General features: G+C 40.7%; 2 protein-coding genes across 3 annotated transcripts in view; both read left to right on the top strand.

Moving 5' to 3' along the window:
• The window catches only part of LOC131778298 (lipopolysaccharide-responsive and beige-like anchor protein), a 37,948-nt gene that overhangs the window by 12,462 nt on the left and 5,348 nt on the right, over window positions 1-20,138 (top strand). For both annotated transcript variants that reach the window (XR_010716192.1, XM_066161366.1), the window contains exons 25-44: window positions 163-233; window positions 724-845; window positions 1,280-2,592; window positions 3,192-3,526; window positions 3,869-4,026; window positions 4,366-4,612; window positions 5,120-5,510; window positions 5,741-6,005; window positions 6,392-6,566; window positions 6,927-7,207; window positions 14,811-14,928; window positions 15,545-15,647; window positions 15,748-15,863; window positions 16,525-16,637; window positions 17,019-17,162; window positions 17,783-17,902; window positions 18,697-18,750; window positions 18,882-18,980; window positions 19,218-19,290; window positions 19,775-19,869. Coding sequence is in view for 1 of the 2 variants with exons in the window: in XM_066161366.1 (XP_066017463.1) it covers window positions 163-233; window positions 724-845; window positions 1,280-2,592; window positions 3,192-3,526; window positions 3,869-4,026; window positions 4,366-4,612; window positions 5,120-5,510; window positions 5,741-6,005; window positions 6,392-6,566; window positions 6,927-7,207; window positions 14,811-14,928; window positions 15,545-15,647; window positions 15,748-15,863; window positions 16,525-16,637; window positions 17,019-17,162; window positions 17,783-17,902; window positions 18,697-18,750; window positions 18,882-18,980; window positions 19,218-19,290; window positions 19,775-19,869 (4,393 nt within the window). In the remaining variant the exon portion in view is untranslated. The remainder of the gene's footprint in view (window positions 1-162; window positions 234-723; window positions 846-1,279; window positions 2,593-3,191; window positions 3,527-3,868; window positions 4,027-4,365; window positions 4,613-5,119; window positions 5,511-5,740; window positions 6,006-6,391; window positions 6,567-6,926; window positions 7,208-14,810; window positions 14,929-15,544; window positions 15,648-15,747; window positions 15,864-16,524; window positions 16,638-17,018; window positions 17,163-17,782; window positions 17,903-18,696; window positions 18,751-18,881; window positions 18,981-19,217; window positions 19,291-19,774; window positions 19,870-20,138) is intronic.
• On the top strand, window positions 11,077-13,661 carry LOC131778300 (protein mab-21-like 2). The gene has a single exon (XM_059094710.2). It carries the CDS (start codon window positions 11,349-11,351, stop codon window positions 12,429-12,431), a length of 1,083 nt encoding a protein of 360 aa, XP_058950693.2. The 5' UTR covers window positions 11,077-11,348; the 3' UTR covers window positions 12,432-13,661.

The following is a 20,138-nucleotide window of genomic DNA, read 5'->3' as shown; positions in this document are numbered from 1 at the left end:
TTGAATATCGGCTGCGAATGGTACCAAAAACAATGATGTTTGTAAATGACTTTGTAGCCGGACAGTTCTAATCAAATTACAAGTATCATAAAGATTGGAATGTTGCCGTTATCAGTGAGAATTCGTCATATTTAGTTACTTGCCTTTTCTTTTTTTCAACAGTCTTATTCTCCAGCTTTCATGTTGGCAAGATTGGCTTTTCTCCTTAGCGCACATTGAACCCTCAAACCCAGGTAACACCACAGGTTCATGTGGGTTGACTATGAATAACATATTAACAATAGTGCAGTTTTCAATTGAGTGTCGAGAAGAGAAACAAAACAAACCAAAACAAAACCATAGTTATCTCAGCGACCAATCTCAACGATAGTTCACTTCATCATCAGCCAATGAGAACTCAAATTGCAACCAAGCACATTGCTTGAAGCGAGGAAAACGCTTAGTTTTGTAGTTGATCGGTTTAGAGGATCGGGCGAGTTTTCCGGACCAATCGCAGCAAAAATAAGTAAAACCAAAGCAACCGCGGCTTAGTTTTGACAAAATTGAAATTTTCGCTATTTTCGTGCAAAATTGTAAGTAGTGTGTATTGTTGCTTTTCATGTTTTTTCAAGTCTGTCAAAGAACGTGGACACCCAGTCAAATTTCTACCAAAATATTTCATGATGTGAAGTGGAGTCATTGTTTTCTTAACCATCATTTCGTTTATTCTGCCATTTTTTTTAGATGAAAGTCGCACTACGGACACTGTGTTCTGCCTTTTTCGTATGCTTCTTCATCACGCTTTCCAGGAAGAACGAGAGGGCTGGAGAATCTGGGTCGACACGCTGGCTATACTGCACGGCAAGGTATGATATAAAGTTGTTATTGCCGTATGAATTCCTTGTATCTTGAAAGATATCGAAAATTGCGCATCTTTTGGGTTAGGGTTGTTATTAAACGATAGTGTCCAAGGTTGTGTGCATATCACGAGGGATATAACTAGCTCGTTGTGTGGAAGACGGATCAAGGTGTTTGCGTTTGTGCCCGGGCCGGTCGAGTAAACCGCAAGGGAAACCTGTCTAAATGCGGAGGGGTATAATGGAGTGGTTGGGGTTAAACTGGGACAAACCTGCGTCCTATCCAATTCGAATGAGTGACTACACTCTACTCTTGTGCGACAGGAACTCGAACAGCGTTCGGTAGTTGTGAGCCATTGTGTTCTTATCTCCAACTTTACTAACAAACCCTTACACTGTATAACATACGAAGAAAAAGCTCGCGAAGTAGTCTTTACTTGTAGGTGAGTACATATGAAAAAGAGAAGCAAAAATTTGGTCTGAAACAAGTGGACGAAGCTACTCCCAATGCGGTTAGCAGTCCAGAACACGTCAAACAAGGTGCTGAAGTTCTTCCTAATGCGGACAAGAAATCTCCGGTTACTAAGTCAGCGGATAGTGATGTTGATAGAAAGAAATTTTTCCAATCACTTTTGCAAGGTAAAAATGGACCTAAAGTAGAACCAACGGTTCCTATAACAATTCCAGAGGAGAGTGAAAGTGAACCCAATTCACCCGACCGCGAGGAAGCGAAAGTTAGCACTAACGTTTCCACTAATAATGTTAAAACTGTGGCTATGAACGATGACAATCACAGCCCATGTAATGAGAACGGTGATGTGATAGTTGGACATTCTGAGGAAAGCCACTCTAACATCGAAGGCTCCCTCAGTACTACCGGTGTGGGCTCCGAAATTAGAGGGTCTGCAGTAGCTGAAAAGTCCGAGGACCCAAGGACACATTTACCTGATAAAGGGCTTAATTCAGTTACAAATGAGAATGGAGAGAGTCAACCAGACAAATCTCATGTCTCGGAAAGTGTCACTGATGATGAAAAGGATGAAAGTGTAAAAGATAACTCCTCGAGTGGATCTTCGACTGGAGGAAATTTAACGGTTACTGACCAATCAGAAAAGGGTGACGAGAAGGCAGAGGTAGCACCTCTTAAAAACGAAAACATTGTCAGTATCGAGGAGGTGTCTGTCAGTGAAGAAAATAATGATAAGAAAACTGAAAATCGGACATTAAACGATTCTGAGAAAGAGCCCGAAAACTATGTTAATTCTAGCGGAGGTCAAGATTTATTAAACGTGAAAGATGAACCAAGAGATGTTGATAACAGTTTAACGATTGCTGTCAAGAGTTCGTACATAGGGGCGCCGATCGAAACGAGTGAAAATACTCTATCGAACTGCAAAGCTACGGAGGTAGTTGTACGATCGGAGACCGTCGACCATTCTAAAGGTGTTATCATTAACGAAGGTGAAAGTCCGGCACAAGCGGAAGGAAACAATGATGAAAAACGTTCTGTTGATGATTCAACCCCTGGCAGCCAACCGAGCTCCCCTACCAGCACTTTGGAGACTGAGGCCGAATCGAGCCCAAGGTCAACTTCTTCTGCTGGGGCCGTAGGGACTGGTAACCCGGGCTCACCCAATCAGAAGTCATCTTACAGAGCATATGTGAATATTCCAGAATATTTATGGTCTCCTATTCACCAGAGGTTGCTTGCGGACCTGCTCTTTGCTATTGAGTCCGACGTGCAAGTCTGGAGAAGGTTGGTTCTAGAACAAAGAATAGTGATGAGAAACATGTAGCCTTTAGCGTATCGATAACAACTACAAGCAGTGTTTTTGTTTAAGGTTAAAACACTGAAAGCTTCCTGCGCGTTACCCAGAATGATTTCGTCCTCTTCAGGACTGAGCCGAGCTTTAGACGATGAAAATGCGAACACATGAATTTCTGTACATCGATTGCATGCAGAAGAAAACATGGGAGACTCGTTATGAAAAGGTTACTCTTACGACAAGATTCTGTAGCATGAGGTGATCTCGAGTGCTATTACTTACTCCTGGACAGGAGGTAAGTTCATAGCAGACATCCAGAAGGAGTGGCAGTACTCAAAATGGCTTCATGCCTTAGAAACCTTGTAAGAGTTACCTTGAAAAAGACGAAGCTATTATCTTTCGCTATAGTTCGTCGTTCGTTTAGAGTGCGGAGAGTCGTTATTGCATCCTCATTGGATATTAAAATTTCTTGCATGTTCCGTGGTCCTTACGAGTGAATATATGTCCTTTTTAATTTGTTCGACGACTGACCTAAAAATTAACTATTTTACTGCTGCTTTTTTGCTCACTGCCTTTCGCTTTATTCTAGCCACAATCGTAAAACTGTAATGGACTTCGTTAATTCGAAAGAAAATGGAACATATCTGTGGAACTTGGCTCACTTTGTATCAGTGTTGGCGGATAACGTCATTTTCTGTTGCGGGGATCTCCTGCCCCTGCTGTCTTCCGTCACGTCACGTGATTACGGTCAAGACGTCATTGAGCCTTGCGGCGGGATGACCTTGGAAACGAGTTTCTCCTTCTTGAATCGACTGATGTCTCTTGTGGATGTGATAGTTTTCACCAGTTCCCTCGCGTTCAGCGGGGTGGAGGCCAACAGGAACATGAGCACGGGTGGATTTCTAAGGCAATGTCTTAGGCTAGGTGAGGCAGTCCGTGAAATGAATGTACTAGTAGAAATAACCTTGTGGAACCCAGTGAATCACACGGATCGTCGTAGTTGTCTCAAAAATTATCGTAACGATAGTAACGATCGGAATGGAAATCAAGCCAAAAGAAAGTGATTGATGATCTCTTTCACTCGTAAGATCTTAGCCGTTATACTCTATTTTACCCTCCTTTCTTTCGGGTGGAATCGTGAATAGTCGTATAAACATCAACTGAGCTGAATTTCTGATTCTAGCCTGTTTACTTAACTATAAAGGGACTTTATAAGTGACTAATATAATTTTTTGTGCCATTATTACTTTACTTTTTCCTGTCTAGTGTTTTGTTGCGCAGCACGTAACCGTCTTGTGTGCCGGCAGCGCAACAGACCCATCCTTCCGGTGATTACAAGTGCCAAACTAGGAAAGAAAGCGTTGAAGGAAGCGAGGCAAGCGATCAAGACGCTTATCGCTTCTACAAAACCCCCAAGTGAACAGGTAATGATTTTAGGGGTAAGCACTTGATTTCTCGCTCTTTCCTAAGATACAAACAATTCATCAATCAGATAAATATTGCGGAAAAACCCGGTCTTTGCCAATGAAATCGGATTAGGAAGCAAAACGATACAAATAATTCGTCAATCATAAATATTGCGAAAGAATCTGGTGTTTGCCAAAGAAATCACACTAGAAAGCAAAACGAACTTGGTAAAAGACCTGGTATTTGACACATTAAAATTTTGTCGATAGACAGCAGTTTTTTCCCATTAAAAGCACTTTTTCCCATTAAAAACGTCAAACTACAGTGCTGCTCACGTCCCTTCTCTGTGTCTGAAGGATCTTGTCCAGAACATACCCGGTCACATGACCACAGTCACTGACCCGGAGAAGTTGCTTCAGGAGATGGATGTGAACCGTTTACGTGCTGTTGTGTACAGAGACTTTGAGGACAGCAAACAGGCTCAATTCCTGGCCTTGACTGTGGTGTACTTTATAGCTGTTATGATGGTCGCTAAGTACAGGGATCTTCTTAAGTCTGAAGACTCCGATGCGCGAGCGAGGTTTCACACAGTGGCCAGTCCAGGTGCGTGTTGAAGTATTCGTGTACAGGATACGTGCGTGTTTTGTGCACGAGGATGCGTAAATATGTGTATGGGCGCAAGTGCGCGCGAAGGCAAAGGTGAGAGTCACTGCGTATATATCATGAAGTGTATGTGCGAATGTACGCGATCCTTGCGTTTTGTGCGTGTTTCATCGTGGGTGTTTTTTGTTGTCGCGCGAGTAAGCAAGCGTCTGCGTTACAAAGTGTTTACAGCAAAGAGTCCTTGGTCTTCACCTCGTTGAGGGGTTGAAAAACTGGACTCGTTGGAATCGTTCTCTTGACCCAGAGGAAGAAACCGTCTTAAAATAATATTTCCTTAGGAGAGAAAAACGTCCGAGGTAAAAATTATTTCAAGGGAAACAATGATGCCCAAGAATAGGTAAAGATTAAAACATAACAAATGATTGATAACTGTGTAGACGCCCAGATTTAATTTCTTCTAAGGAAGCCCCTCACACCGCTTTGTGAAAATGTAAATTTATTTTTTAGGTCGTACTATGTCAGAAGGTGAAGTGCAAGGTCTATCTGAAAATCGCTCCCGAGCGGCAACCTGGGGAGCTCAGCGGAGCGCTTCGGCAGATGTGGAAGGAGATGACGTGTTTTCGTGGGAAGACGCGGAACCCACTATACCCAGTTTCCTGAAAGGCTCGGTCGACTTCAACCGCTTGAGCCTATCAGAGAAACTAGAACTGGGGTTCAAGTCATCTGGGTCTCTTCTCAAGGAGGTCCTGCTTGATTTCAGCCCGTTTTTGAGCCGGGTCTTGATCGGAAGTCACGGACAGGAACTGGTGTTGGAGGGCCTTTCATGTCAAAAGACAGACTCCATTGTAGAGTTGGTGATGCTGTTATGTTCGCAGGAATGGCAGAACTCTTTGCAGAGGTTAGTGTTGTTTAATGAACGTTTTCGTGTGTTTGAAAAACTAATTCGCTGAGCCTAATGTGGTAGTTAATCATTCACGTGTTTTCATGGGATGAATGAGTCGTTAATACATGAGCATACGAACTAGCTCACGCGTTCGTGAATTATTATAAAAGCTGCTTTAAGGAAGCTCTAACCTTTGAAACTCTTTAATTAAATTTTTCCTTTTTTTAAATCCTTTGCGTTTCTAGGCACGGAGGAATGGCTTTTATGGAGCTTGTCAATGAGGGCAGACTCTTATCCCATGCGATGCGTGAGCGTATTGTCATGACAACAAGCGAGGCGTTTGTGATCGTTAGCAAACTAGACGAGATCTCCCGTCAGAAGCATTTGCAGTTTGTTGAACTGTGCCGCTTGACTGAAGCTACATACAACGAGAACGACAAACTTCAAGACCAGCTGTTACTCGCTACCAAAAGGAGAGATTTCTCAGTCGCCAGGAATGTCATCCAGAAGGTGAATAGAGCTGCTAATTTTTTCTATTCTTGTACCTTTAGCAAGCAACCACCTGAACTGTTCGGTGATAGATAAAGTTGTAGCATTGCTTAGGCGAGCCTCGGGTGGTCATAGAGGGAGGCTTAACCGGGGTACTGCTATTGTAAAAAGGGAATTTCTTGACATCTGATAATAGAAACATTCAGAACTGGTGCGCAGTGCGCGAGAAAATATGCCGTCAGTTTGAAGAGCGGGAAAGCTTTACAATTGACCCTCAACTTGAAGAAAAAATAACGGCGTTGCTTGCAATCTAAAGAGGCATGTGAACTTTTTCAGGCTATGTTTGCAAGGTTAAGTTTTTTTTTTTTAGTGGGTAACTATCCCTTAAGGTCAATTATTTCTCCCAGGTTCTTGACATAATAACCAGTGAACAGGGCGCATGGGCAGTGGAACAGGAGCCTGCAAATGTACAGTTTTACCGACTGGATATGTGGGAAGATGATAGTCGTCGGCGCATGCGCTTTGTTAAGAACGAACATGGGTCGAGTCATCCAGAGGCAACATTGCTGGAATCATTAGAAGGTGAGACATTGAATGAATCATGATTACAATTTTTCAATCGTGCGAGCAAAGTCATATTTAATTACGTTCCCATTTAAATGTTTCAATACCGCGTCATGGAGGTCGCGTGCATAAATGTTGTATTGGAATTTTGCTTAAAATATCATATAACTTGTTATTGCGGGTGGGAAACTGGAAATAGTTAAGGCAAACTATTGAAGGGATGACGTGAATTAACAGCGAACTTGACTCATGTTAATCCAACTCAAGCCATATTGGTGAAGAGCAGGTAGTGTTACCAACAACGGCTCTCGCAGCTCCCTGCAAACCCTGCCGCTGTAGTTTTTCCTTCACAGTTATTCTGCCTTCGTTGTATAATAGGAGATCACGGATTAACAGCTGCCCCTCAGCCTCTCAACTTCGCCAAAATTTCTTCGGCCAAAGCCGAGGATTCCTACTCGTTGAACGAAGAAGAAATAGCAGAAATGGTCATTGAAGACCGCAGCATGGGTCGAGATGTGTCCGGTCACGTGGTGTTCACAAGTTCATGTCACATGATTGCACCCTGTGTGGTGGCCCCTGGTACTCTGACAGTGACGTCAGAGGCATTGTTCTTCACTGTAGACGAGGAAAATCCAGAATATCAGAAACTGGACCCAAAGGTAAGTCCTTTTTTTGTTGCTTTTGAATTTCTAACTGGTGTGAGTACTATTTAAGAGGCTATATTGATAAACTGACTCTACATCGTAAGACCTACGATTAAACGTTTCATTTATCCGCAAACTTTGATGAACGACAACATTTTCTATAACATCACGAATTTTGCTCCTTAAAGGTATGTATCCGACATCTCCAGGTCGTCATTTTCAATCCGTTTGCCCTAATTTGTGTTCGTCTAGCCTGTCAAACTAGCATGAAGTATTCTCCTCCAGGTTAAAGTTGTTAAAGTTTGCAAAGCGCTACAAAATGCTCTGACAACATCGTGACCTTTTCCCGACGTGCGAAAATTTCGAGTCTCTTTCGAAGTCCTCGACGACATTTGGAAATTTTCGGAAGTAGTCGAAAATCGTCAGAAGTAATCGGAAATCGTTGGCAGTAATCGGAAATCTTATTTGACAAGTTACCACTGGATCGGAGTTTAATATCATCTTCTTTCACCGACACCGAGGTAGTTAATTGTTTGACTACAGATAAAACGGAGGATTAGTTTTCTCCCTTTTAAAAAAATTACTTCGTATTGCGTGGTCTTTGTGTTGATCAGTCGAAAGTTTACCATAGATTAGAAAAGAAGAAAAAGATATTGTATCTATGTATTACTTATTTTTGTCGTGTAATTGTTCACTTGTTTGTCTCCCACTAGCCAATGCCTATTGTTTGGGTTACCCTTGACTAAAATTAGGGGAGTTTAATTTTTTTTAGGTCTGTTCAGTTCTCATGGGTGGCGAAAGTACTGGAAGCTGAGGAAAATAACTCTCCTCAACAAATTTGTTTGACTTTGAAAGTTCTCATGTAGTATATAAACCCTTCCCCTCCCCCCATGTTCCACATTGTTTACGGCTGTGAGGGTTGGGGAGAAGGAGGTAAATTCTAATACGTTTCAACGGGAAAACACGAAAGCGTGCCCAGACGTTTGCCACTCACGGTTACTTTTTTTTTGTTGTTTTTTTGTTTATCTCTCTTTTTACTTAATTGTAATCTGTGAAATCAGCAAAATAAAAGTAAATTTAGCTTTTTCATCTATTTAACCCAAGTTGTCGATCTTTCATTTTCCATCAACGTTACAGCTGAAAGGACTCTTGTGTTCCGTACTTTTTGAAGTCCAAATTCTCTACATACCGTAACCCTGTAACTCCCAGATCAAATTTGTAATTCTCCTTACTTTCAACTATACAATTCCTATGATGTTAGCTCACAGAATTTAGTACTAGATCAACTAATTTTCCCTTAATTGATGTTTTTCTTTATTCTCATCACTTATCTGGTTGATATTGTATTGATATTGTAAGGAGAAATTCTTTCGTGGTCACTCATGGGAGTTAAAGGGTTAAGCAATCCACTGTTATCCGCGCCTTTCTTAGTTGAGCGTATTGATGATAAGTTCTTTCCGTATGCTACGTAATTTTGACAAAACGCAAGCAGTTTACATTGAGTGTAATTTATTTAGGTTTCTCCCTTATCATTTTTGAGTTTCTGGGTTTAAGCGATTGGCATGTCCTGAGTTTTGGTTGCTAGAGGGGAGGTCTTTTACCTGCGCGGATTTAATGTTAGCCCGGCAATTTAACAACCTCTTGGGTTAAAAAAAGGATATTGAGTTCTGAATCATAGATTTTGGAAGACAAATTTAATTACTTCGTCCGATTATTGCCCCCCTCGAGTTTCACGAAATTGTTTTGATTTTTGCCTTTAATTCTCCTTATTGGTTTTACTTAAAAGCTTTGATGGTGCCGCATGTAGTAATTAAAAAATAAGCGTGTGCCTTGTTTTATTCCTATTATGGGTAAACTTTGATATCGAAGTATTTTGGTTTTATCTTAGAAATTACGCTTTCGAAGATTGGACAGAAAAAAAAATTCCGTGTTCTGTTCGTTACCTTTCCCTCAAGTATTATAGTTGGTAACTGACTGTTGGCTCTACTTAGCGTTGAATGTTAAGTCAATGTTGGAAGTTTTTTTTTTATTTAATACAGATTGCATAAAAAGGAGGTGTCCGACTTGTCACTTAATGATTTGTGGTCAATTTATGGTGCGATGTTTGAAGCTTGTTTTTTTGAAGTTAGTTCAGCCAACCAAATTTACCCACCTACCCTGCACGAGGTCGGAGGCTTTTGTTCGCCATTGTCGAACATTATGATTTAAACTCGTACTTCGCGTAAACATCAACTCGATATAGCTTTAAGTTCCAATGAAAAGCCTCTTCCTCTCGTTTCAAACTGATTTTTCTTTTTGGTGCCTTCCGCTTGAAAATTGTCATTGCGGTGTTAGTGCTCATGATTTTCCTAATTTACAACTAACTTGAATTTGATTTGATTCCTGTTCACCGCGGGCAGTTTTTATTTTCCATGTTGTTAAATCCATAGGTCTGTCGGTTTTTTGTTCATGCTATGGGTTATCCTTGTTTGATTATGCTAAGTCGGCATGCGGCAACTTCAAACGGCGTGTCGAGCGATTGACAGCTTGTCACCGCTGGCTTTCCAATGGCTTTTGGGCTTTACGTCAGCAACAAATAATGCTCATTGAATGCTTTTTTGAGGGAACAAGCTATTATTCGGTCTAGTTAACCTGTTATTAGAGAATCTATTTCATGTTTCGTCATTTTTGTTTATGTTTTTAGAGTGGATGCTTTGTGCTCTTTCAGAATGAGTAGATGACTTGTGTCCCTTTTTCCAATTCGGAACAGGTGTCGGTGATCCAGTTTTATTAAAACCTGGTTTGTAGTGCGGGTAAAGTTGAGCCTAGAAATTACATGCAAAACTGTAAACAACAATTCGCAGGAAAATTTAATCGCAATTACTCTGACTCGTATTTATTGTGACATCAAAGGTGCTAGATGAATGCTCTATTTTTGTTGATACAAATGCTGCCGAAAGCGTAGACTTGACAAATTCAAATGAAGGAAAATTACGCCAATTTGACGTCGGGAAGGGGCAATTGACTCTAACATTATGAACTGTTTCTTTAGCCTGGAGGCAGAAATATTTTAACTGTGAATTAGAAACGACTTTGTTTATTGTGGAGGCTTAAGGTTTCTTCTTCTTGTCACCTATTTATCAGCTATTATCGGCTTTTGAACACACACACACTTTCAAGACGAGGTGCTAAACGCGTGTTGATATGTTTATTAGGATTTCATTATCAAATTGCACTTCGCAGCTTTTGGCGACAGCGACGAAATTATAACAGCCAATTGTGATGAACAGTCCAAAGACTTTTTGAAAGCCTAAATTAACAACTCGTGCGTTTTAATAAATTCACCTGCCGGCTTCTTCCTCTTCCCTGTGATATCGCTGTCATTTTCTTGTGCTTTTCTTTATTGTCGCCGTTGTTTGTTCTCGATTTATTGCTTTTCGTGCTCGCCGCAGACAAATTGTTTTAAACGTAATAAACGTACGGTTATTAAAACCGTGATAAACAATGAAAATCGGGTAAAAATGATTTTAAATGGTTGTTACCTTGCCATGTATGAAATAGCTTTTGGGATGCGACTTCCTTTTTTACGATTGTTCATGTGCTAGTCAATGTCTCATTTTGAGAAATATCTCAAGTTGCGGAATAGATAGCTTAATGTTTTAAACCAGGCAACAGTCGCCGAAAGTTTCAATATCGCAAGCAATAACACGCAGGCGGTGGGCGGTCTGTGTTTAGAAAGTTTAATAAGATAGGTAAATGACTCGGCATACAGCAAAGAGATGCAAAAGGGCTTTGGTTTAGCCGATAAAATTGAAAACATTGCGACCGCCTTACCTGCTGAATTTTTCCAAGAACGTATTCTAGGCATGCGGAGAATTTGTTTTTAAGTGCTTGTTTTTGAGGGGGACAGAGATCAGCGTTAGTGAGGGACAGCTGTGGTCGCGATTTGCGCTCTTTCTCGGCCCATAATTTACTCAAGATTGTTGACCCCCGGTATTTTATTGGTGGAGAGTCGGTCCTGCTTATTGTTCCAGAGATTAATAGCCGCTGACAGCTTCAATTGGTCCAACTTTGTCACGTTAATACTACAGACTGGAAAGTAGTCGCCTTAAAACGTATCCGTCGAACAGACAACGCATCGGAGTGCCGATCGTATGCGGTACTCTCACTCCTACTAATGATGGCTTCTGTATTTCCTGAACGCCGTGCGAGTTTACAAAAGTTTGTCAACACCCGGGTACACAGGCGGAAAACCGAGCTTTATAAAACCATAACAAACATTTGTTCAGTGGTTCAGGAGTTATTGAAGCATGTGGAAGGCCTAGAGCCACGCTTCATCTCGTCTCTGAAACTCGTGGATGGAAGATATCAAGGGGTTAGAGCATTATCTCCCCGCAACTTCGAAGTGCATTTATACCTGAATCAAATGGGAGTTTTTAATTTTATCGATGAAAGCTGCCCGCCCGGCTGTGCAATGTTGAAACTCAGTGATGAACGGAAGCGCTCCATGTCTCTTTGGACAGAGTTTATAACGGCTTCTGGCTACCTGTCCGCTAGAAAAGTGCGCTCGCGGTTCATATCTTTAGTCGCGGAGGCAATACGGCGCGGAGAACTTCAGAATCAAATTCGCGTCAACGTAGACAATCATTTCTCGGCGAAACTCACAGTTTTGGAGCGTTACACTGTAGAGCTGGTCCCAGCGTTTCGTTGCGGCTCTATCTGGCCGCAGAACGGATGTTGTTGGCCAAATCCTGATACTATATGGCCTCCACAGCCGGTAATAGCCGGCATTAAGCTACGAGGGTTTTCGTTGCTGGCACGAGATCCGTATCCAAGTGTCAAAGGCGCAGGGTCTGAAGGTGATGCCTGGCTACTGTGCTTCTATGACGCCGAGGACATGCTCTTCGCAAACGGCGGGCGAAGGTTGTGTCTTAGCATGTTGAAAACTTTGTACGACAAGCACCTTGATTTACCCGGAAAGCCGTTGGAATATGTACATCTAGTGATGCTGTTACTCTTTGAATGCGAAAAGCATCCCAGAGAAACAGAATGGACCGACGAATCGCTCATTGATCGCATCAATGGTATTCTTCTGCAGCTCGTGTCTTGCCTGCAGTGTCGAAGGTGCCCCCATTTCTTCCTGAAGGGAGTGGACTTGTTTGGCTGTAAGCCAAAGCAGGCTTTAGACATGGCGGCAAAACAGGCTTGGAATATCGCGCGGGATATCGCCACTAACCCTGGAAGTTTCGATATCCTGTAGAGGAACCTAAGGCTCCCGGCATACAAAATATTGTAGTTTATTAAAACCCTGAGGTCAATTGTTTGCCGTAGGGACATGGGCTGTTTTGATTTAAGTTTAGTGTCTTTTTGATGTCGGAAATGCTTTTTTGATTGAAAAAAAATGAGCATTTAATTTTTTTTTTGCCCAAAGGTTCTGAAAGCCAGGTGTTGAAATTCGTATTTGTTGAGGTTCAAAATGTTCATTTTGTTAATTATTTTCCTTTGTTTGAGGGTCTGGTTATGTGTGATAAGAAGTTTGAAACAAAGGGAAAAAAGGCAAAATCTAAATCATGGATAAAATTGAACCACGACGAGAAGAATAATTGGTATTGAAGAACATATTCTCGAAATTTTGAATAGGTAACTTTTCATGCACCTTTGCTGAAGGCCAAGGTTAACCGCTATCTTTTTTCACAATGAGAATAAAGAACTTAAGTGTCTCACTCACATTGTAGAGGACACCTGTGTATGTAACATACGGCTTTATCATTTAGTATAGAAACAAGACTGGGCTGAAAACTTAAACTCAATTCCTTTAGATTCTTCTTTATGTGTAAATTTTATTGAAAGTAGTAACAGGTAACAAGCGAATGCCTCTCGCCAGTCTCTGTAGTAATAGAAGTAAAATCTCCTTGAAGTTACTTTGAGGTAGAAAAATAATTTAGTGTTTTTTCCGCCTACACTCAAGTCTCGGCAAAACCACAACGGACCTACATTTAGCCTGTCTGACCTTAAAGAACAATGAAATAGGTTTCTCTTGACAGAGTTTAGTTTGTTTAGACTTTATTCAGATAGAAAACATGTGCGGTTACGCAACAGAAAATAGAACAAACAATGTAGCAGACTGGCGTGTGAGACAGTAACCTGCCAAAATCGCGTTTTATTTTGAAACCTCGTGTTTAAAAACAGGTGATAATATCTTACAGGCGTTGGGTAGCGATGTTAGCGATGGTATGTTTTAAACATTTTCTTCGAGAAAGGGATTTTTGTTCGACAAATATACACGCAAATGTATAAACAATAGCCTCTATTTGGCGCGAAAATATGTACGGATATTTGTCCGCTGACATTATCTGTTCCAAGATGCGAACAGTTTTCCGAGATCGAAGTTCGAGGAAAACTTTAAGCTTCGAGGAACAGGTAATGTCCAAGGAAATTTGAAAAGAATACTTTTCGTGGTGGACGTAAGGTTTGAAAATTGGGGAATATCGCTTGGGTGATATTCTCGGATATCACCCAATTTTAGCTTTGGGGGGGGGTATTCGGTCACGTGCTGCGTTTAGACCAATCGCGCGCGAACAAAAGTATTGGATGAATCATGAGTAAAACTATGAATTAAAGTGTAAATGTTCTAAAATATTCAGGTTCGATGCAACTGAAACTCCATTGTGTACTCAAAGTCATTTATTAGTAATATATCTTTACCCTTGCCTCGTTCCCCTTCGTGGTCATAAATATTTTAATAGCTTTTGACACAGCTATCGGCCAAGTTGTTGAATAGGATTATTTTGGACTATTTTTCTAAATGTAAAATCTTTTGCGCGCAAGTTGTCCAAAGAAAAGACGATTGGACGTGCAATAATGCGATGGAACTTTTGAAGATTGTTTTTTTTTTCCAACGAAAACTCTGATTTAGTTTCAAAGCTGAAGTCGCTGAGGAGTTTTTCGGTCAATTTAAAGGCAAGGCTAAAACATGCAAATATGCCAGCTGAAAATATATGTCAAATAAAACATAGGGAATGATTGGGAAAAGGTTCTTGGTGTGGGTTAATATTGACTCTTTAACGTTCGAACTGAGCACAGTTTTCTGCGAGGTACACTCTTAGAGTGGCTACGTCACGATTTTTGAGTCACTTTTTTTTTTTCTTTTTAAGAAGGTTAGAATTACATTCAACGAGAGGGAATTCATAGAATATTAGTAGGGACTAAAATGCTTTACCCTTTTAACCGTAAGGGTGATCAGTATCTAATTTCTCCCTACAGTAATACTGCTAAATCTTTCATTAAGATCATGAGAATTAAGGAAATGATCGCCAACTTAAGAAACTTAAGTTTAAACTGATAAAGAAATTCTCCTTGTTAGTATTAATGGAAATGTAAAGGAAAGGGTATGGGGAATATGAATATTGATATTGCAACGTGCAGTAGATAAACTAGGGTCCTTTGAAACATCCATTGGACTGAATGATCTTGCTTTCTACAGGGTCTTCTCAACCTCGTTAAAATGAACAGGAACTCATTCACAATTTTTATTGTACAGTAATAACCGTGAAAGATGCTTTCACAGCGGTTTTGTTCAGTGCAAATGATTTTAAGTGCAAAGCCTCAAACTGATGCGATGAATGCTGTTTGTCTCCAGGTCATAATGTATATGGACTGTCTCCATGGTAAATGGCTGTTGGATATGATCAAAGCCGTATTTTCACGAAGATATCTTCTGCAAAACTGCGCGGTCGAAGTATATACGTCAACTGGAAGTAAGCTTTGTCATTTTGTTTGTACACATTCAAAATCTTTTTTTAAAAATTTAGAGCTGAAAAGGATTTCATTGAGGAAATAGCCGTGGCCTTATGTTTTATACGCTGGTCTTCGGATCGGGAAGTCTGAGGGAGAAGCTCTAGCAAGGGGTGATAGTCTTCAGACAGCCACGCTTCACTCACAGTGCCTCTATCAAACCTGAAATCTAAATGATTACTAGCAGACTATTGAGAAACTGGACGTAATGCGCAGGGGGTGGGGGGGTTATGGCTCTGATTGGGTAGTATTCATGCTAAGAGGAAGATCGTTTCATGCTGTAGAGAAAGGGAGAAACTTCGTTCGGTTGTAGGCCGTTTGGATCGTGAGACTTCCCGTGTTGTGCCCCTCTGTCACTGGGTCACTTAAACAAATTAACCAACAACATTTTATTTAACGAACAATAATTCAGCTAAATTCAACTGCGCTGGTCATTGACTTAGGACCAAAGCATGCAAAGATGTTGAAGATAATTCTTTTCTTTTTGTCCTTTTAAATTAAGTTAGTCAGTTTTGATGAAGTGACTACAGTAAAAGAACTAAATTTTTCTCTTCCTTTGTATTTTGCTTGTTTTGATAGCTTCAGTGGTGTTTAAATTCGCTGATCAGCAGACCGTGAGAAAAGTCATCCGGGCTCTTCCACCTGTGGGAGTCGGAACATATTATGGGATACCTCAAACTAGGTAGGCTAGTATTTAAGCCTTCAGAGAGAGCACTTCTGCTGGTTTGCTTCTTTGTTTCCAAGTTAACGTGGTTTTTTTGTCCTTTTTTTTCGGTTTGCAGGGCAGCATCATTGTATTCTCCCCGCCAACTTTTCCAGAAATCCACCATGACATTACGTTGGCAGAAGGGAGAAGTGTCGAATTTTCAGTATCTTATGTTTCTCAATACCATCGCAGGTAAGCATATTGGGGACCAGTTATCTTATTTATGTTTCGAGTTCATCAGTTTTCGTCCCCTCTGGTGAGTTGCAGGAATAACCCCTTTATTCGGGAAGAAGTGCTGGAACAGTGGCGAGAACTCTCGCCTTTCAGTGCTCTGATTTTGGTTCGATTCTCTTGTACGTTTAGTTTATTTTTTGTCTCGCTTTCGTTCCAAGGATTTTCCCCGAGGTTCTCTGATTTTCCCTCTTACTTAAAATCTACCGTACCACTCTCCAATGCGATCGAGAAATTCAGTACAAAGAACTCTCCTTCGGGTCACTGCTGATAACTTATTCATTTTTTATCTATTCATTCTATGTATATGATTTTACTTGTACTAAAGTTGTTACCGCAGCTGTCTCTTTCGATCATTAAGCTTCCAGCTTAGATTATTTAAGAGCTGATAGGTGTACTCTCATAACGGCCCTGATTGGATGGACGGTTTTGAGTTTCTACACATATCGTAATATGCAGCCAATTAAAAACACTACAGGAATCCGGGTAGAGCTGGGTCACAAATACTTTTTTTCGGCGGGGCGCTAGTCTGTTCAGGGCTCTCCCTACAAGGGGCGATGAATTGTTTTTTCAGAACATTGATTATTTACCGAACTATTATTTCTTTCTCATGTTGTCATAGGTCGAAGCTTTTGTGATCTTAATCAGTACCCAGTGTTTCCGTGGGTTTTGACAAACTACGAGTCTGACACATTGGACCTGACTGATTCAAACAATTACAGGGACTTGTCCAAGGTAAGATGTCCATGAAATTCGTCATTTGCTTCAGATGCCGAGGTCATGGTATCCAGGCACCAGCAACTTTCCTTAGTTTCCGAAATTAGCAAGGTACATTCCTTTTTTTAGAGATCATGGACGGAAAGCAAAAAGGATGTGGAGCGCATTTCGTCTTGTTTTTTACCAGAAAGATACTGATGAGAAACTTCGAATTCTTGTAATGAAAATAGTCTGTTAACGTAATGAATTGTATAGTCCAGTGTGAAAATCAATGCGTTTACTTTGATTCCAACGTTTTCTTGCTTTTTTTAATCACTTACCTAATTATGGAGCATGATTTTATTGGGGTATTCATCACTGCGTCGAGACAAATTATTTTTTCTGCTATTCTGTTCGTAGCCTATTGGTGTTCTAAACCCCACAAGACACGCACAGTTTCTGGAGCGCTATGCATCATGGGATGAGAATGACGACATCCCCCCGTTTCACTATGGAACGCACTATTCTACATCCGGGTTCACACTGGCTTGGATGATTCGTGTGGTAAGTTGATTTGCCTTATTTACTTGACAAGATCATCAATGTTCTTGCGTGTTATTTCTTACCAACCGATGCAAAACACGTTTTATTGGTGCATTTTTAGAGCAGAGTTCATTGAAGCATCGCAAGATGCCTGAAGGTTCTTGTCTCAGAAACACGAGGTGCCAGAATCTGAAAAACTGTCACGAAATTAAATTTTAGAACACTCTCAAAAACATCTGTCAGTCGTGTGCAGCTCCGTGGCTCAGATAAAGCAAATATTTCCAGTGATTTCGTCACTTCTTAGTTCACCCTCGGTGAGGTGACTATGTAATCGAGAAGATGTCGAGAGCGTTTGTGGTTCACAGGGTCAATTCTGTCCTTTTTTTTACTATATTTGAAATACAAGCTGGGATAGAATCTTCGACAGAAGTGTATCAAAGATAGAGGCTCGGGTTATGGAGGGTAAGGGATTATCTAACGTTTTACGAATCTTGAAAAACTGTGATTCTTTCTCGCACTGCGTTTTCTCTCTCTGTTGCGTGACGAGTCCAAACAACGGCGCAAACGATATAGGAAATTCTGCGTCACCAGGCTGATGACCGTAACTCGGCATTTATGCCTCTTGATGTCTTTTCCAACAGGAGCCGTTCGCGACTCAGTTCCTTAATCTTCAAGGAGGAAAATTTGATCATCCTGGAAGGACTTTCTGTTCCATTATACGTTCTTGGAAAAATTGCCAAAGAGACACATCTGATGTCAAGGTGAGTGCGAAAACATTATATTAACCAGGGCGTGAAATTGGGCCTAATACAGGCGCCAGTGCGACTAAATTTTTCACTTTGGCGACTAAATCCTGAAAAGTAGTCGCCAAATTGGCGACTAGAATGCTTAATCATAACCATAACTAGGGATGTAGTGAAATAAAAAGATTTGCAAGGATAAATCCGCGGCAAACTTCCTCGTTAAGTTTGTTTCCAAAACGCAGCACATGCATCTCGATCGAAAACTATTCGCTATCTTGGATTTAGGTGAGTTTGAACTTTGTATATCAGCCATCCTAGCGTCCACTTTGTAGAACTTTGTAGAACTTAATTTTGGAGGGTTTATCTAGAACTCTGATAGCGTTAAAAAAAAAGGTTTTTTTCGTCTCTAAAAATGGCGGTCAACTTTTTTTGAATTGGCTACCACTTTGAAAAATTTAGGAGCCAAGTGGCTATTAGAAAAAAAAAATTAATTTCACGCCCTGTTAACCCTTTACATCCTAACATCAGTCTCCATATTCTCCATACTGTTCTCTATACATTTCTTAAGGTGTTGACAAGGAGATTTTGGATAACAACCAAGAACTTCTTTGGTTTGTGATCATTTCCTTTATTCTCATGAAAAAAGACGGCAGTCACTCTTAGCTTTGTTCGGTTTGGAGAATTATTTTGTTTGCTGGAGTGATGAGTGTATACATGCAAATATTAAACTACGTAACATGTGAACATTATTGCGCATGATGTTTCTGGTCTTTTAGTTTTGTATTGAGGTTCTCTTATGTTTTTGTTTGCAGGAGCTTATTCCAGAGCTGTACTATCTCCCAGAGATGTTTGTGAACTCGAATAATGTAAGAGTCTATCTGTTATAATGTGAAAGCAGATTTCCCCTTCAATCTTCAAACTCAAGCTACATATAAAGTAAGGTTTGGATATAAAACCCGTTTGCTACTACTTAGCTCAAGTTACGTTGGTTTTTCAGTTCACTTTTGGTATCGATGATGATGGATTAGTCATTGACGATGTGGAGCTTCCCAAATGGGCGTCAACTCCCGAGGAATTTGTTATGCTCCACAGAGCTGTAAGTATTAAGGCACTCTAGTTTAGAGATGCAGCGATAGAAGATTGATATCAGAGGGATCAACTAAACGAAGGTTTTTATTTCTCTCAACATCACATTGAGTGACGTCTGACTAACAACTGGGCGATTGAAGTCCAGCAGTTCAATCAATAAACTTCGATCAGCAACTAATGCCACGATCGTGAACTTTGTCTCGCTTCAGATATCCTTTAAATGTAGTTTCTTTTTTACTTTTAGGCCCTGGAGTCGAGATATGTGTCTTCTCATCTACATGAATGGGTCGACCTAATATTTGGATTTAAACAGAAAGGTAAAGTGCAGACAAAAAAAATAACAAAGCAGCTGCAGCATTAGGCTGGATTCCCTTTCTCTTGTGAGCTCGGTCCCGGGCTCATTTTCCAAACAGCGGCTTTTTATCGAGCATATCAAAGCCACTACTTTTTCTACACGTCATAAGTAGATGAATGGTACAAGTTTCTAGTAGCGGTAAGTTTCCCACACATTCACTAGCGCTTTGCATCAGTTTCATATTTTCCCGCGCTTGACGCTGGCGCGTTTTCGAGCGCGTGACGTTTGCTGAAATTATCCCGCGTCTAACGTGGATTACATATTTTATTGGGCATGTCACTGGTTGCAATTTCCGCGCCCTTGAGAAAGGTTGCATTTTGATACATGCCAACAAGATCACGTGAGTTTACATTGGCCTTCAACGCCATATGCAGTTCCTTGAACTTTTACTCTGCGTAGAATTGCTCTTGTTACAGTCAGAGAGTAACTTGTCCTCTTATTGTTAGGTCCTGAAGCAGAAAAGGCCACCAACGTATTTTTTCACCTTACTTACGAGGGAAATGTAGATTTGGACTCCATAGCTGATCCTGTCATGAGAGAGGTTAGCACTGTTTTTATTGAGTGAGTGATCTCGATAGAAGACCTCGTTTTTACCACCGGAGGTAGTTTTCAGTCAATTCCCGGCTGCCCTTTTTGATATGATATCGCTTCCTTACTTTTTATAAATGCTACTAGATTGCTGATACACCTGACCCTCTCTCCAGATTAGATCAGATTAGACCAGACTTGCCAGACTAGACAAGACTTGCCTTATCACCAATTAGATTATGAACTCGATATTTCGGACAAAGAGTTCATAAAAGATAAATT

Source organism: Pocillopora verrucosa, chromosome 14 (assembly GCF_036669915.1).
Source record: "Pocillopora verrucosa isolate sample1 chromosome 14, ASM3666991v2, whole genome shotgun sequence".
NCBI lineage: Eukaryota > Metazoa > Cnidaria > Anthozoa > Scleractinia > Pocilloporidae > Pocillopora > Pocillopora verrucosa.
Note: the sequence above shows the minus strand (reverse complement) of the source record. Positions and strands in the feature narration are given on the sequence as shown.